At 35.1% G+C, this 15,732-nt stretch overlaps 1 protein-coding gene across 1 annotated transcript in view; it reads right to left on the bottom strand.

Annotated features, from left to right (window-relative positions):
* Positions 1–671: 671 nt before the first annotated feature.
* The window catches only part of RASEF (RAS and EF-hand domain containing), a 33,368-nt gene continuing 18,307 nt past the window's right edge, over positions 672–15,732 (bottom strand). Inside the window, exons 7-17 of the mRNA XM_065657191.1 lie at positions 15,023–15,091; positions 13,604–13,688; positions 12,126–12,217; positions 9,195–9,429; positions 7,454–7,591; positions 7,217–7,364; positions 6,140–6,221; positions 4,628–4,742; positions 3,665–3,784; positions 2,580–2,656; positions 672–780 (exon numbers count right to left, since the gene is read on the bottom strand). Coding sequence (XP_065513263.1) covers positions 672–780; positions 2,580–2,656; positions 3,665–3,784; positions 4,628–4,742; positions 6,140–6,221; positions 7,217–7,364; positions 7,454–7,591; positions 9,195–9,429; positions 12,126–12,217; positions 13,604–13,688; positions 15,023–15,091 — 1,270 coding nt within the window. The remainder of the gene's footprint in view (positions 781–2,579; positions 2,657–3,664; positions 3,785–4,627; positions 4,743–6,139; positions 6,222–7,216; positions 7,365–7,453; positions 7,592–9,194; positions 9,430–12,125; positions 12,218–13,603; positions 13,689–15,022; positions 15,092–15,732) is intronic.

Raw genomic sequence — 15,732 nt, 5'->3', positions numbered from 1 at the left:
ATGGTCCATGCAAATGTTCCTTTCACTTCTGAGCTGTGTAGGATCAGATGTAAAGTCTACTTGTCAGTTTTGAATCAGACCCCAGCCCCCAGAATTAACTAAATTCTAACTCTCAAACTTCTGCAAAATTACACCAGAATCCCATGCACCTACCACTGGCTTCTCCCCACAGAGACCATTTTAGGCAACCTTTTAATGGTTTGAGGGTTTCTTGATAAATGTTTCACCAACATATAACTTAAGGCCTTCAAAAAACTAGATAAGTAGACATGAGCAAAAAGAGATTAAATTAATTGAAGCTGTAATTTTGTCTTTTCTTATGAGTGATAACGATAGTATCATGTTCTGTATGCAAGAAATATTGAGCCCCTAATCAAGCAGGTAAAGTAGATCAAATATATTACAATATTGTATGCAGTGACTACAGTAACGTTGATTCTGAGCTCACTCCGTTGACTTCTCTTACTTATGAAAAGTGAAAACAGAGCCTATAGGGCAAAGCAAGTGCATAAATATGAACGAGTAGAAAGTAGAGTCTGGATTTTTAACACGATATGCAACTTTTAAATACACAAATGTATAATCCCATAATATAAAGAATACATTCTTGAAATCCTTCATTTTTCTCTTTAAATATACAGGTTATTTAGGTCAGGAAAAGCATTTGTCACTTAAACATTGCAACAGTTTTTCATGAGTGCCGATTTTTTGACAGGTGTCCCAGCCAGGCTGGCTACCGACCTTGTATCATCTTGATTATCACTTCGTTTTCGCACTTCACTGTTAAAAAAACAATGAAACAAACAAAAAAATCCACTCAATTAATATATTTCTATGCATGTTCACTGTTCCGTCTCTCTCAGTATATCTTAGAGAGTCCACCATCATCTATTGTGTGGTTAAACTAAATACCGACTATGTTCATAACTGAAAGTACGAAACTAAGTAACTGCAATCTCAACTACAATTTACTCTTAAATGAAAAAAGCATATTGTTGGATTTTTTAACTATAAATGCAGACTTAAAAGCTGTGTATATATGATTATTGATCTGGATTCTTACTATGGGCCCCCTAGAATGTTGAAAGCCAGCTCTAAAATTTTTTGCTTTTATATAGATATATATGTCTATATAATTTAAGTCCTCCTCATATTAGTAGAATAAATTCATGAAGTTCCTCACAGAACACTGTGTTATTCAACGTAACAGTGGCAGAAAGGAACATTGCAACGAGGTAACAGATAAGTCTGTAAGACTATCTGCTCTAATGAAATGTTCCTTTAGAAATTTTTATTTCAAAATGAAATCCTTCTTTCAAAGAATACAAATTACTAAGACTTGAGTAAAGAAATTGCAGCCAACTGTTCCAGACCAAGGTTCTGGGTAATGTCTAGACTATTTAAGGATCAATGAACCTTGTGAAGAAAAATACCTTTTTTTTTTTTAAGGTTCTGAAAAGAGAGACTCAGACTGCCAAAACATTTTTTTATCCTTGAAACCGTGAAACAAAGTTATCGTGTTTAAACATTAGAGATGATTTTGCAACTGTGATTAATATTATATATAACTGTGCTATGTATGCTCTCTAATTTTATAATCCACCACTGTATTCACTGCCAGGTTCTTGCAAATTAGTCATTTAACAAATAAGCAACTAACTTCACATTGACATTCAGTATTCTTGCTCTCTGACAGATGCATTTTCCTGGAAATACAGGTGCTCTTGAAAGTCCTGTGTGAAGAAGCAATGATCCTCTCCAGAAAGCCAGTATTTTGTATGCAAGCCATGCAACCAGTAATATTTTAACAATGAATAATAAAATACTGACCAAATGTCAAAAAGTTTGATTATTGCACTAGGCTGCTGCAAACTTCATAGGAATATGGTTTGTAATTCTGGCCTTAAGTTCCATGTATTAAACTGAAAAATCAGAGGCTGAGGTCTCATTACATGCCATCAGCCCTGCGAAATTATATTGTAATCAAGAATGGTTTGGAAAGGTAGTAGAAGTCTCATGTTTGGCTCACACATTATCACAGAAATACCAAGTTGCTAAATGGATATAATGAGAATTTCTGTCTTTTAAATACTTTAGAGAAAGGGACTTCAAAGAAAATATGTGAGATTAGAATGGTCAGCAATAAAACTAACTATATATAAATATATATGAAAGAATTAAGAATCAATTATACATATAATTATAAGCATTTGAAATTATTTTAAGGAAGAATTAAGAAAGTAAATCCATGCACCATTAAAAAATGTAATTCAGTCACTAAACAGGTTTTATAATTCTAAGCTCCATAACTGAGCTCTAATTTAAATATTAATTATTGAGACAGCTTTGCAACACTTGCAAGCAAAAATCTTACTTGATTATATTGAGAATAAATCCCATCTTGCATTTATCTATAAAGATATAAGAGGGCGTTCTTTTCTAAATTTTGTCTCTTGAATTTGATGTTGGTACAATTTTAAATGTACATGTGTGTCTTTGTAGGTATATTCACACATAATGTCCTTTTTACAAAATATACTCAGATGTGTTTATTTGAAAATAGAAACGTGACTTCTTACCGCGCAAGATGAAGAACTGCTTCTACAATATTAGATCCGTCTTTAGCACTTGTTTCACAGAATAGTGCATTGTAAGTCTGTGAGTAAAAATAAAATGTTAAGCCAACTAATCTGAAATGTTTCGCATCTGACTACGTATATTAAATTACAAATGGTTTCCTCAATAATACTAAGAAAGACAACACACATTCAAATTACCAGGATTTTTTTCTGGTACTCTTCATTCTCCAATATATTCTCTTTAGCATGGTGAAAAAAACCCAGTAATTGCTTCTTAATTGTATCTTTTTTATATCCAGTATATTCTGAATTAACAAACTGAACAAAAACCACATGATATGCTAATGTCAATCTTGTTGTCCACGAGATTGCAAAATAAGAAGAAAGTTGCTAGGAAGGTTATTGAATCCAGCTTGTTACCTGCTTATAAACTACAGCATCTGGTATTGTAGCTTAACCAGAAATATCATTCCATAAGTAACAGACATTATATCTGCCCTAGTAAAATAAACCAATTGCACAAGTAGTCAGCAACTCAAGACTCGAAAGATTTTACATTTTTTTCTGCAAAATATGGAATATGTGCATCCCTTATCCCTGATATAAACACATGAAATAAACTTGTCCACACTTCTATTTACAGCAGAAAGTTCCTTTTTTCTTTCTGCAGACATGGCAAGAATGCCAGATAGAATCTTGAAGATGAAAATATTCCACGCAAAAGCTGGACAGACACAAGCCAGGCAAAGCACCTCATACACTCGCTAGTATGCTTCATATTTGGACCGGCAACTTCTCTTTGGCGGCAGAAAAACTCAGTCTCCTGATCCACCCACTTTTTCACCGTAGAGACTGAGAAGACTGTCTCAGCCAATAATGAAATTCAGCTCAATGGACAACTGAAATGTCATTTAGCCCAGCAAACACCATCAAAATAAGTTTTCATGAAAAGTATCTATGAATCCTAATTACTAGATTTGAAAAACTCACTAGAAAATTACTTTTGTTTACTAGCTTGTCACACGGTTTTCAGATTAAATTTCTTAAGACCATTTTATACTAAAGAGGTAGACTTACGAGCTTACCATAGCCAGCTTTTCTCCATAGTTTACAGACACACATTTTTGTCCTTGTTCTGTAACAGCTTGGCGGAGATCTGCTTTGTTTCCCACCATCATAATTGGAATATTCTCATGAGTTGCATCCTGCAAAGAGGATTTTATTCTACTCAGAATACAAGAAAGTAACTAGCATCATCATATCACACTGATTTTCTTCCCACAAAAACGAAGTCTTGCAGACTATCACAAAAACCAACAAATTATGAAAGTCACGTTGATAACTTTTTATGAGCTAGTCAACCTTCAAGTAGACAGTTAAACAGCCTGCAAAGATGTGCTTCCACTCCCATAAGCCCTATTTCCCAACAAAGAATTTCATGTACTAAATTAATCTAATGAAAATGGTAACTATATTTAAATGCTATATGACAAAATTACCATGGGAAAAGTGACCAACTCCTTTACCATGACTAGAATAAATGGATTTCAGAAGATGAACTAAAGATTTTGTTTATCTTTTTCCCTTCTATTAAACATCTCTGGTATAAGGGAGAAACCCTTTCCTGTAAATGAAAATTTATATTCAAATAAACAAATAAGATGTAATAGTAGAAAGAAATACTTAAAATTTCACTTGAACTATAGGTCATTTACAGAATCACACATATTGTTTTAAAATGAAGAGACTCCACAGAATACTGAAGCCATCCACAAGACAGTATCTGAAATGGGCTGTCATGTTCATTTCAAAAGAAAGCAAACAGGAAGAGTGTGATTACATGATACCCTTTTACACAAAAAGATCTATCCGTTTTAACACTAACTGAATACATCAGGATACATTTCTGACTTCCATGTAGCATTTACTTCTACGAGACACTGCAGTCTGGCTAATTCCAATACAGAAAATATGCAAATTTCATAAATAATAAGGTTAACAATGTGGTGAAACATAGTTTGTAAGTTCTATATACTTAAGGTTCTTACCTCGATCATATCCACCCATTCTCGCACATTAAGAAAGCTTTTTTCACACGTTACATCATACAGCAGTAAGACACCATCTGCTCTTCTGAAGTACGATTTAGCAATACTGCGGAATCTTCCAGAAAGAAATAATTTGCATAAGGCCACATTGTCAAAAAATAATCCAATATAACATCATTAATAACTCACCATTACTTTATTGCACTTAATTTATTTAGAGCAAGATTCTCTCCACATTACAAGATGAGTTTTTTCTTATAGCTTTTTTGATAAGTAGCTATTGAAAATTGCTGATGTAGGTTTATAAATGTTGCATAAGGATCCACAGGGTTCTGTCCCAAGCAGCAATCAATATTTTTTGCATCAAAACAATCTACAGTCTATCTATTAAAAATAATCTGCTGTGCACTGGACTTTTGATTAGAATCATAGAATCACAGAATCACAGAATTGTTTAGGTTGGAAAAGATGTTAAAGATCACCAAGTTCAGCTGTAAACCTAACACTGCCAAGTCTACCACTAATGCCACATTAGGTGGCAAAGCTTTTTCACTTACATATAACTTCATAAATTAAGTGGGTTACTCTGCTTCATTTGAAAAAAATATGAAACAAATAAGCATCCTAGCAATTAATTCATCAGTTGCAGTCTTCTTTTCCATTAACATAAAACAACCAAGTACAGTAACTAGGTTTTTATATCATATATTAAAATATTCTTCATAAATTTATTATGGGGGAGGAGAATGATTTGGCCTCTGATTACCTACTTAATCACTCATTCAGGCAACAGTAAACACATACAGCCAACACAAATCTTGGTCAACTAACAGATTAAACTGACTTTCACAGTGTTAGATTAACCTCTTAATAAGCCTCAAAAGCTGTCAGTAAATAAGTAAAGGCTCTCAATTAAGGACAGCGTAAGATTTTCAGGAAACTCTACACAATAATTTGAAGAACCTTGGATATACATTCAGCAATCTGTACAAGCTTACCATCAGTCTTTTTAAAGCCTTTGGGAAGAAATTTTCATACACTAAGCAAAATGCAAATCAGGATCAGGACTTTCAAGGAAAGAAGAGGAAAGGAGAGTGAAGGGAGGGGAATATCTTAGATAAAGCCTGCTCTGAAATACAGGTCTGTAAGCACAAAGAAAGCATAGGACTGAAAATGGAAGAAAGAAGGTACATCTGCTGCATCTTTTTGTATGACAAGAGCAACATACGGATTTTATTAATTAATGCTGTGGTGAACCTCAACTATTTCTCTCTACAGAGAGAAAAGATTACCTCAGGTATCACCAAAGCTAACAAATAAACATCCACCTGTCCTGAGGTCTCAGCAGAGTAAAATCACATCTGTCTATAGACATTTATATATGGCCATACTGACTTACCTACTGTAGGGCCATATAATATTTAGTGAAATTTTTTTCACCTATATGAAAAAAGGCAAACATCTTTTAGAAATAAAGCAATTGAAATTACATAAATGCAGAGAAACACTAACCTCTCCTGCCCAGCTGTGTCCCACAGCTGTAGTACTGTAGGTTCTCCATCAACAATCAGACGTTTCATTTGAAAATCCACGCCTGAAAAGAATAATGTGTATAGTCTAATCAAAAACATCAATCACCTTAAAAAAAACACAAACAAACAAAAAAAACCCCACAGAAAATCAACTTCTGTGCCACATATAAGTTAATTCAAAATTCATCTCTTTTAATAGATTGAGTCATATATATCATTCAGTCAGTCATATAGCCTTGAACTGCAATAATCCCCTGAATGTATTTAATTTGGCTTTAGAGAAACATTTAAAGAAATATTTTACCATCATATTTTCCCAGAAGCGTTGATACAACTTTGACATTATGACCAGCAAACAAGAAGATCCCTTTCTGCTTTATTTTGCTGAACAGTTTTACGGAAGAAGGGAATATGTTTTATAAAACAGACATTATTTCAAATGTCAAGGAGGAAAAAGATAAATTAGAACAAAACTCCTGACTTAGACCAAATAAAACAGATATATTACTATGATTTGATTGGAAGACAAAAATTCAGTCTTTGGAATCAGTAAGAAAAGTTTATTAGCTGACAGTTATAATAATAGACACAAGCCAGCCAGAAATCCTTCCAGCTGCATTTAAACCAGAGCTTCAATAACACTTTGAAGAAATGGAGACAAAAAATAGTATGAAAGACATCAAAGGATAGTATGAAATACCGAAGAAGGACAAAAGAGCTGAAAAGACAAGAAAGCAATGAAAAATGCAAAAAGGATCATACACACATTCTAAGTGCATTATACTGAAACCCCCTTTTCTAGTGCTTTGTGTTGTTCTGGAACAGGTTTTGTGCTTTGCGAAGAGAAACTAGATTAGAGCAGCACTCCATTATCCACTCCAAACAGCAGTTAGGCACTTCTATGCTTTAGTACTCAATTAGATCTCACGGCCTAAGAAACTGCATATGTATATGCAGAAAACCCTAGCAAGCAAAACCAGAGGGTACTCTTTTCACCCACTTCTGCAGAATGGCAATGAAATTCACTTTAGTATTTTAACAAGAAAAATAACTGTACCCAGGGTTGCACTGGTATTGCCTCGAAATTCGTTCTTGCAAAGTCTGGTAAGGAAACTGGATTTTCCCACTGCTGCATCTCCGGCAAGAACAATTTTGTAAGCTTTCTCTGAACTGGGGTATTTCGGAGTAAATTCAGTTGAATCTGACTGAAAATAAAAAGAAGCCATCTATTTCAACTCATATAAAAATACTCTCTCTATCAAACACTTTTTTTTTTTTTCTAAAAACTGGTTACCTGAGGCACGAGAGCAGATATGTATTTCCTTGTTGAAGCAATTGAGCTGCTTTGACTTGCTGGTTGTGAGGGCTTCCAGTCTAATATCGTACTGCTGCTATCAGGACTGTATGCTTCTTCATCCCTGATCTCTGGAACCTGAAGTACAAGGTAGTATGTTAGCTCCGTCAAGAAAAGTATGGGTTTTTTTGAAAAGGCATAGCTAAAACTGATTAAAATATTAATTTTATCAGTTTGGATTAAAGAGTTAAAGGACCAAACAGAATTGTGCAATTCTTGTAGAAATACTGTGACTATTCTGTTCTTATTCACATTTACTGCTCACTATAGCCTATTGCCCTGGTTTCATCTGGGCCAGAGTTCATTTTCTTCCTAGTAGCTGGTATAGTGCTGTGTTTTGGATTTAAAATTACAAAAATGTTGATAACACACTGATATTTCCATTGTTGCTAAGTAGTAGTCAAGGATTTTTCAGCATCTCATATTGGTCTGCCAACAAAAAGGTGGGGATTGAACAAAAAGCTGGTAGGAGAAACAGCTGGGACAGCTGACCCCAACTGTCCAAAGTGATATTCCATACCCTGTGATGTCATTCTCAACATATAAAGCTGGGGTAGAAGAAGGAAGGGGGGACGTTTAGAATGATGGCGTTTGTCTTCCCAAGTAACCGCTACAGCCCTGCTGTCCTGAACATGGCTTAACACCTGTCTGCTGGTGCGAAGTATTGAATGAATTCCTTGTTTTGCTTTGCTTGTGTGCGTGGCTTTTGCTTTACTTACTAAACTGTCTTTATCTCAATCTATGGGTTTTCTCATTTTTACTTTTCTGATTCTCTCTCCCATCCCACTGCGGGGGAGGGTGAGAGAGAGGCTGCATGGGGCTCATTTGCCAGCTGGGCTTAAACCACAATGCCTACATTTGGTCCTTAAACACATTTCCTATTTGGCACATGTACTTTCAGTACACTTTCCATTTAGAGCAAATTAATTTCCATATGGAAAATTTCAGATTAAAAAATAATTACAATAAGCAAATCCTTTATTTCGAAGCTTATTTTACGAAGATCAAGAATTTCCCTACAAGACATCACTTGCTATGCTATTACTACTCAAGCTAAATTAAATACAGCACAGCTGTAATGAGCACTATTCATTGCATTTTCAACTGCAAAGAGAGACTAAATGTCTCTATTAAATGCACAGTAAAGGGTCTGCTCTAAAGAAAAACCCTGTGTTCTATTGTGCTTGATACTAGTCTTCCTATGTAGTCATCACTAAAGCTCTCCCTTTTACGAACAATAAAACAGACACAATAACACATTCGTATCTTTCTAAGTTTTCTGAGACTTACTGTGTAAGTCAATGTATGCACTAACAGTATTCTTTTTCTTATATATGTCACTTTTTCACAGTAAGAGGAAGTGAATGGAAATATATTTTACTTCTATAGTATCTTCTTTTTAATCACTAGAAAACAGGCTCCTGTCTGCATGCTGTTTAACAATGCTTAAAACTCCCATGTACTTAAATTATTACCTCAAAAATCTATCAAAAATGTCAAAATAAACATTTTATTTTAAAAAGGAATAATTATTTATGCATTCTCAAAAAAAAGTCACTAATCTCATTTAAATGCATACAACCCAAATACTTAGTTTTAACTGGCCTATGGGCAAAGATTCATTTAATTTTAAAAACAGGAAATTGTTCTTTCTCATGGAAGGAGTAAGTCTGGCACTTACATCTGTATCAGAAGCATCACCACCAAAGCTTTCTTGCATACACTGTGACCTTTGAAAGATCCTTTGATGCCTGTATTCCACTTCTGAATCATACTCATTTGAATCTCTCAGGGTAGACAAACCACTGTCAAAACAGCTCTCAGGTAAGCTGTCAACTTCACAGTTTATCCTTTGCATAGGATCACAAAGGGCTAAAGAATCATAATCTTCATCCACACAAGAAGAATGAGATGATCTAATAAGAAAATTTGGGGAGGGGGGGAAATAAAATTATTCCACGATTGTTTTTCCCGACAAAATCTGAGACATTCTGGAATAGTCAATACTTAAAAATGCTAACTGTACAGTTTAAGAGATAGGTTGATGCCTATTTTGCATTTCTAAACAATTTGGTTTTCAACCATATCTTTCAGTATGCTCAGATTAAATTATAAGATATGTTATTCATGATGACTTCCCAAGTCTCAGTAAGAATGCCTGTTTATTCACACACAGAAAAAATAATTGTTTAAAAAAGATTCAGAAAATTACGTACTATGAAGATATCAATGGCAGAAAAGGATAGCTGATGGTTTAGCTAATTTAGGCCTATTCAAAGATGAATAAAATTACCATGAATTTAATTTAATTTAAGTGATACATTTGCTCACAGAGGCACAGAGTTCAATAAGTAACAGCTATAAATATAGAAAAGGGAGAAAGGGAGTTTAGGAGATCAGTAATGGTGGAAGAAGTCACTGAAAAATGTTTGCTTTCAGTTTGGTATGCTACACAAAACCTAAGGTTTTACACAAAAGTCCTTTCTTTCCCCTAACCCTTCCTTCAAAAGGAAGGTCATTCTGGATGCTGTAATATGTAAAAATACTTAAATGGATGCAGCAATGACAGTATGGTTTACCGAAAAAACAATTTCGTTTTTATTTATGTAAACGAAGAAAAAAGATAATAGAGTGAATCTTAGAAGAATCAATCTTTTTAAAAAGTTTACAATGGCTATAATCATTATCCCACTCTTGCAGCAAAACAGGGACAGGCACAAATTATAGCAAGGTAGAAAAAGTCTCCAAGGCAGAGCGAGGAAGAGAGTACTGGTTTGGCTCAGTTCTGTTGGGAATGGATGTGAAGCACTAAACTGCTGGAACAGACAGGGTCAGCACCAGTCCTTGTAAAGACAGCTTGCTGGGGCTGTGAGTTCCCAAAACAATGGCACACCACGCCACTGGGGAGAATCACCAATTTACATCATTTCAGGCTATGAACAAGTACACTCATAAGTGTGATCTTCGCTGTGGAATATCACAGCATTCATGCTATTTCTATTCATGCAACTACTAGCCTATACCAAATCACTAAAAAACAGAGGAAGGGTGCATGTTATAACAAAGTTAGGCTTGTCAGGCATCCGCTGAAATAAAGGTCTTCATTAGTCAATTCTCAGCCTCACTGAAGCATGAATTCAGTGCTGGGAATTTCATATGTGCTTAAAGCAAATCAGACCAGGATGTATGATACAGCTAAAAACAGAAAAAGTATACCTACTAATGTAAATAGCTTAAAACATGTTTGAATGCAAATCAGTATCTCTTAACACTGATCTGATGTCAGGAGACTGACAAAGTAATGAAAATGAACAGCTTTTGTGATATTCATATCTCTGTCTTTCAACACTAAATCATGCCTGTTAAGTTTTATTCCTGCCACATAAACTTTCTTTTAAACTAGTTTGCATTTCTGCTTTTGCGGGAATGCAAGGTTTGCACCATGTGCCACATACTAATAAATATTCACAGAGAAGGATCACTAAGCCTCCAGAGAGGTTTTAGTTGTCTCTTCCGAAAATTACTCAATGTAATATGCAACTTAGTAATGGATGCCTCTCAAAATCTGCAGTGTCCAACAGAAGGGAACTGGTTTTACCTACATTCAATATAAAAATAAGTTTGTGACAAGCAAAACTTTACAGCCAGCAAACACATCTCACATGGAGACAAAAGAATAAAGGTACACTGTTGAATGAATACGGATATTACTGGTGTGAAGCAGAATCCAACTTGATCCCTACCAAAGATATTCACCTCTCTGGCAAAATGCAAAACACAGACTACTAAGAACTTGTAACAGAGATCTCTCTAGAGTTTGAAGTATCATTGCGAGAAAAATAAGACAAAACAATCAATCAATTTGATAAGGACACAATATTTTTGCTGTTAGTTCCAGCTATTTTTTAAAAAGTGTGAAAACATAGCATGATCTATAGCACTTGAGGTTGGATCCAATGGCCAGTGACTTCACTGAGAGTCTCTGCAATCATCTGAGGGAGCTCTGATCAATGACCTGCATTTAGTAAGTGCAAAACCGAAGTAGCTCTGACAATCTGATGTTTGCATTTAGGTAACTTAATGATCTCTATGGCTCTTACCCTGTTAACATTGAAGTGTATTCACTACTCTTGCATGTCAGCATGAGATGAGGATGTTTATTCTTCTGAAGAATTAGGCCCACATACCTTTGTAATAATTATTACATCAGAAAACCAGACATACTGGTCAAAGATACGACCAAAAATGTTTTCTGTCCTAAGCACTGAGTAAGCCAGCTAACAGAGGTCCTCAGTACATTTTTTCAGTTTCTTAGAGACAAGGACGAGAGACTGAGAGTCAAACTAGAATCAAAACAGTCCAAGACCAAACAAGAGGCTCTCTGAACTCCCTGTAAGTTCACGATTTGCACTGAGAAGAGTTTTTCTGAGCTTCCTGAAGTCATTGAAGAAGTTCCTATTGACTTCAGCATACTTCAGTTCATACGCTATGGTCACACATTCCTTCTGAATCAGGTAGAACTACTTTCTCTGCTATTTGAAAACATTTGCTCTTCTAAGACAAGTACGATGCCCTAGTGTTTTTAAACTTAACAAAACCAAACCTGGCTTACCTGTCATACCGTGGGTTTAGAGGAGACTGTCCACCATTAAATTTAGGACTACTTCTAGAAATGGTACTTCCTGGTGAGGTGTTTGCTAACCGCTGCGACAGATACATAACAAATGTATAGGTTTGTTGAACACAGTTTAACCATCTATATTTGTCATGAAAAAAGTGTGAATCATCAAAATTACTACTGTGTATTTTCATATATATTCAACTACTTATTTTTAATTAAATCTCATGCTTTATATAGGACTGGATGTCAAAAGGCCCATTACATTCAGCATTTAGGCTCCACTGTTGCTTTAATACTGAACTTTCTAGCCACACTCAACCTCAATAGACAACAGAAATACCAAGAGAATTATTTCATTGACTACACCTGAAGACTTTGTAATGTTAAACTTTTAAAGTAATATTTACAAAAATGGCATGTCGACTACTAGAGTGGAAAGGGAAATGTCAGTAGCTGAGCTAGTTTCCGTAGAGATACATCCTGGTTCTTGAAGTGAGATAATGGAGAGAAGAGATTTCAGCTGATAGCATGTAACAGAGGATTTGGTATGTTCTGCTGTCCCCCAACACATGTATTCACTGAGAACAGCTTCCTCGGTCTTCTCTGTAATCTGCTTCCCTTGCTTATGTTTCAGGGCATGGGAGAAGGAAACGGTATCTCTGTTGCATCTGCAGTGAAACTCTGATATCCAACATCAGCAAAAGGCACTCATGTTCATTGGTATGGCATGCTGGAAACAGGCATATTTTCCTCCTTCCTGGCCAGTTCTCTCTATGGGCCCTTTACTCTGGCCGTGTTCTTCTAAAACAGTTAGTTGCTTTCCTGATGATGCCCAATCATTAGTTTTGGAGTTTTAACAGGTTTCTCAATATTGCAAAATGGTAGTGTAGAGCAGATTTTTTTTAACTTTCAAGCCTTCTTTTCTCTGGTTCAGAGGATACCAGGTTACATCTGTTACAACAGATCCAGGTACAGTTGTGATAGCCTAAACAGGTCTGACTGAGGTCCCTATTATCAGCAGTCCCTGCTATTCATTCTCCCAGGGACTTGCGTGGACGAAAGTTCAAATTAGGTTAAGACCTTGCTGCTAAAAGAAAGCAGTTCTCTGAAAAGATGTGTTTTCAGTAGTAGGGCACTACCATATAGACAATACAAACATTTTCCCTTCAGTGCAAGATAAACTGCTGATTTATTCACCCCATGAGATACATTTGGCCATAGCATATTAAAAAAATCTCTGTTTCCCAAAGCACCTCAGAAAGTAGTTGTGCTCTAACAAAACTCCATTATTTCACAAAACACAAGTAAAATGTAACAAAATTCAACTACACAAGTGTATTCCCAGAGTGAGTCCACTGAATAAAACTCAATTTTATGAGTACTCACTGAAGTACAAACAAATATGCATGTGGTGTGTTAATTCTTAAGCCTTTTAGTACAACATAACAGAATCATAAATACATACATACCAATGATCTGTTGTACTTGCTGAAACTGTTTTCAAGTGCACTCCTTAAACCATCATTGCTGTCATGTAGCTTTCTATTAGCTGATCTAACAAGGAAACATAGTTTAACTTGTAGGAGTAAAGAAAACATTAAAAATTATGTAACTTATCACAAAGAAAAATTGAAAAAATACATATCCAAAACCCATTTTCTTTTTCTTTAGATGAACACGAAACAGTGATGTGGGACTAAAACTGTGTTGTCGTATACTCAAACAAATGATTGTATGTGAATCTAGCACGGTGAAGTCTAGCCTCCATTAGCACCCTAGGAAAACTGGTTTCACTCCTGTGGCATGGTCTGTGGTCAGCTGAGGGGAAAAAAGACGCTGTAGGAACAATAACAAATAAACAGGTACAGAGCAGTAAACTGGTACAACCATTTCCAAAATACAAAGTGACTACCCTATACGTATTGCTGAGATGACTCTAAGAACAGATGTGATTGAGCTGCTTGAAAGAAATAACATATTTAGGATAAAGAAATCAACTAGGGATATAAAAACTCTGTTTATTATGATACTTCTTGCAAGCAAAAATTTGTGCACCCCTTGTATAATGCTGCATACACGTAGTACTTTCAAGATAACGATAAGACAGGGAGAAGCAAAGTGAATTAAAAAAGGAGCCAATTAATAATTTTTATAATGGCATGGACAGACTCAAATCTTATTCACCTTATCATAGAACAAATGAAAGTCAGTGAGGCTAAGAAAAAAAAGAAGAGAAAAAAAACATGAAGAGTTAGTGGCTCAGTAGTCACACATTACCAAATTCAAGAAGTTGCCATGTCTGCTGGATAAATATTTAATACCTTCAGGCTGTCTAAGTCAGTGGAGAGCTCTGCCTAACAATAAATGGTGCAGGTTGACTCCCCAAGTCTCTGTATAACAAGCATTGAGGTAAAAATAGTTTAGAAGGTATAAACAGAGCATGAATAGGCTGCCAAAAACTTATGTGTATAGAAATCACCTGGTGCACAATTACATGGAGCTAAAGATAAGAATCAGGAAGGTAACTAATGCCATTCCAAATAGATACAGCCTTCTGAAATTGAAAATTTGATGAAACACAATCTGACATGACAATTTTTCTTTGGGAAAAGGTGGAGGTCAAACAAAATCATCAGTGAAAAACACAAAACTTAGAAGCCACAGCAATAGCTGCCGTCACTTGAGTATTTGACTGGAGTACACAGGAAGACAAACGATGAAATTATAAAGATTAGCATAATACCTTCTATGAGAACTGAGGCCATTTCAGTATTTTTACTACATATTTTTTCCCAAATCCCATCCCAGTCTTTTGCATACAAAAACATCGCCCCCCAAGTATCTTGGGGCTAATTTGTTAATAAAAATTTGAATCACTAAGAACTTACTGAAGTATTTCAATTTGTCTTTCCAGATTATCCCTGTCTTCAGTATACTCTCGGATCATTTCTAGGTCTCTGCAAAAATAATTTATAAATGTGATAAGTATACAGTGAGAAAAAGATATTTAAAAATATGTTTACATTTCTGCTGAAATATGTCAAAAGCCAGTTCATGCAAAGTAAAAACACTTAGTGACTTCAGTGATCTCTGCCATTATATCTCAACAAAAACTATGAATAGATCAACAAAATAACCATATGGACTGTCTTCTTTCTCCTTGAAATATCATTTGTGTTATCTGAAGATAATCACATAACAAAACTGTCATTTATTCTCCTTTAAATTAATACCTAGAACCAGCTTTCATTCACTTTAGAAAAATCCGATTGAGACTAATGTGGGAGGCTTCCAAAACAATTCTCCCTGATATTCATCCAGATATTCATCTGAGTGAAAGTCATGGAGGAAAAAATTGCCTGATGCTATAACTTTTACTCCTAACTGAAGTCACAGGAAAATCAATGGGCTTCCTTGCAAAATTATGAGAGTTCACATCATATCCAGAACTTGCTCTTCCAGAAATGTGACAAAATAAGTGAACAGTAGTCATGGCATACTTCACATGGTGTCAAATCTGTGCTTGTCATTTACAGCAAATTTAGAAAATAACACTTACCAACTGCATACATAATAACTACATCAGAAAACAGATTTT

The sequence above is a fragment of the Caloenas nicobarica genome, chromosome Z (genome assembly GCF_036013445.1).
Source record: "Caloenas nicobarica isolate bCalNic1 chromosome Z, bCalNic1.hap1, whole genome shotgun sequence".
NCBI lineage: Eukaryota > Metazoa > Chordata > Aves > Columbiformes > Columbidae > Caloenas > Caloenas nicobarica.
Note: the sequence above shows the minus strand (reverse complement) of the source record. Positions and strands in the feature narration are given on the sequence as shown.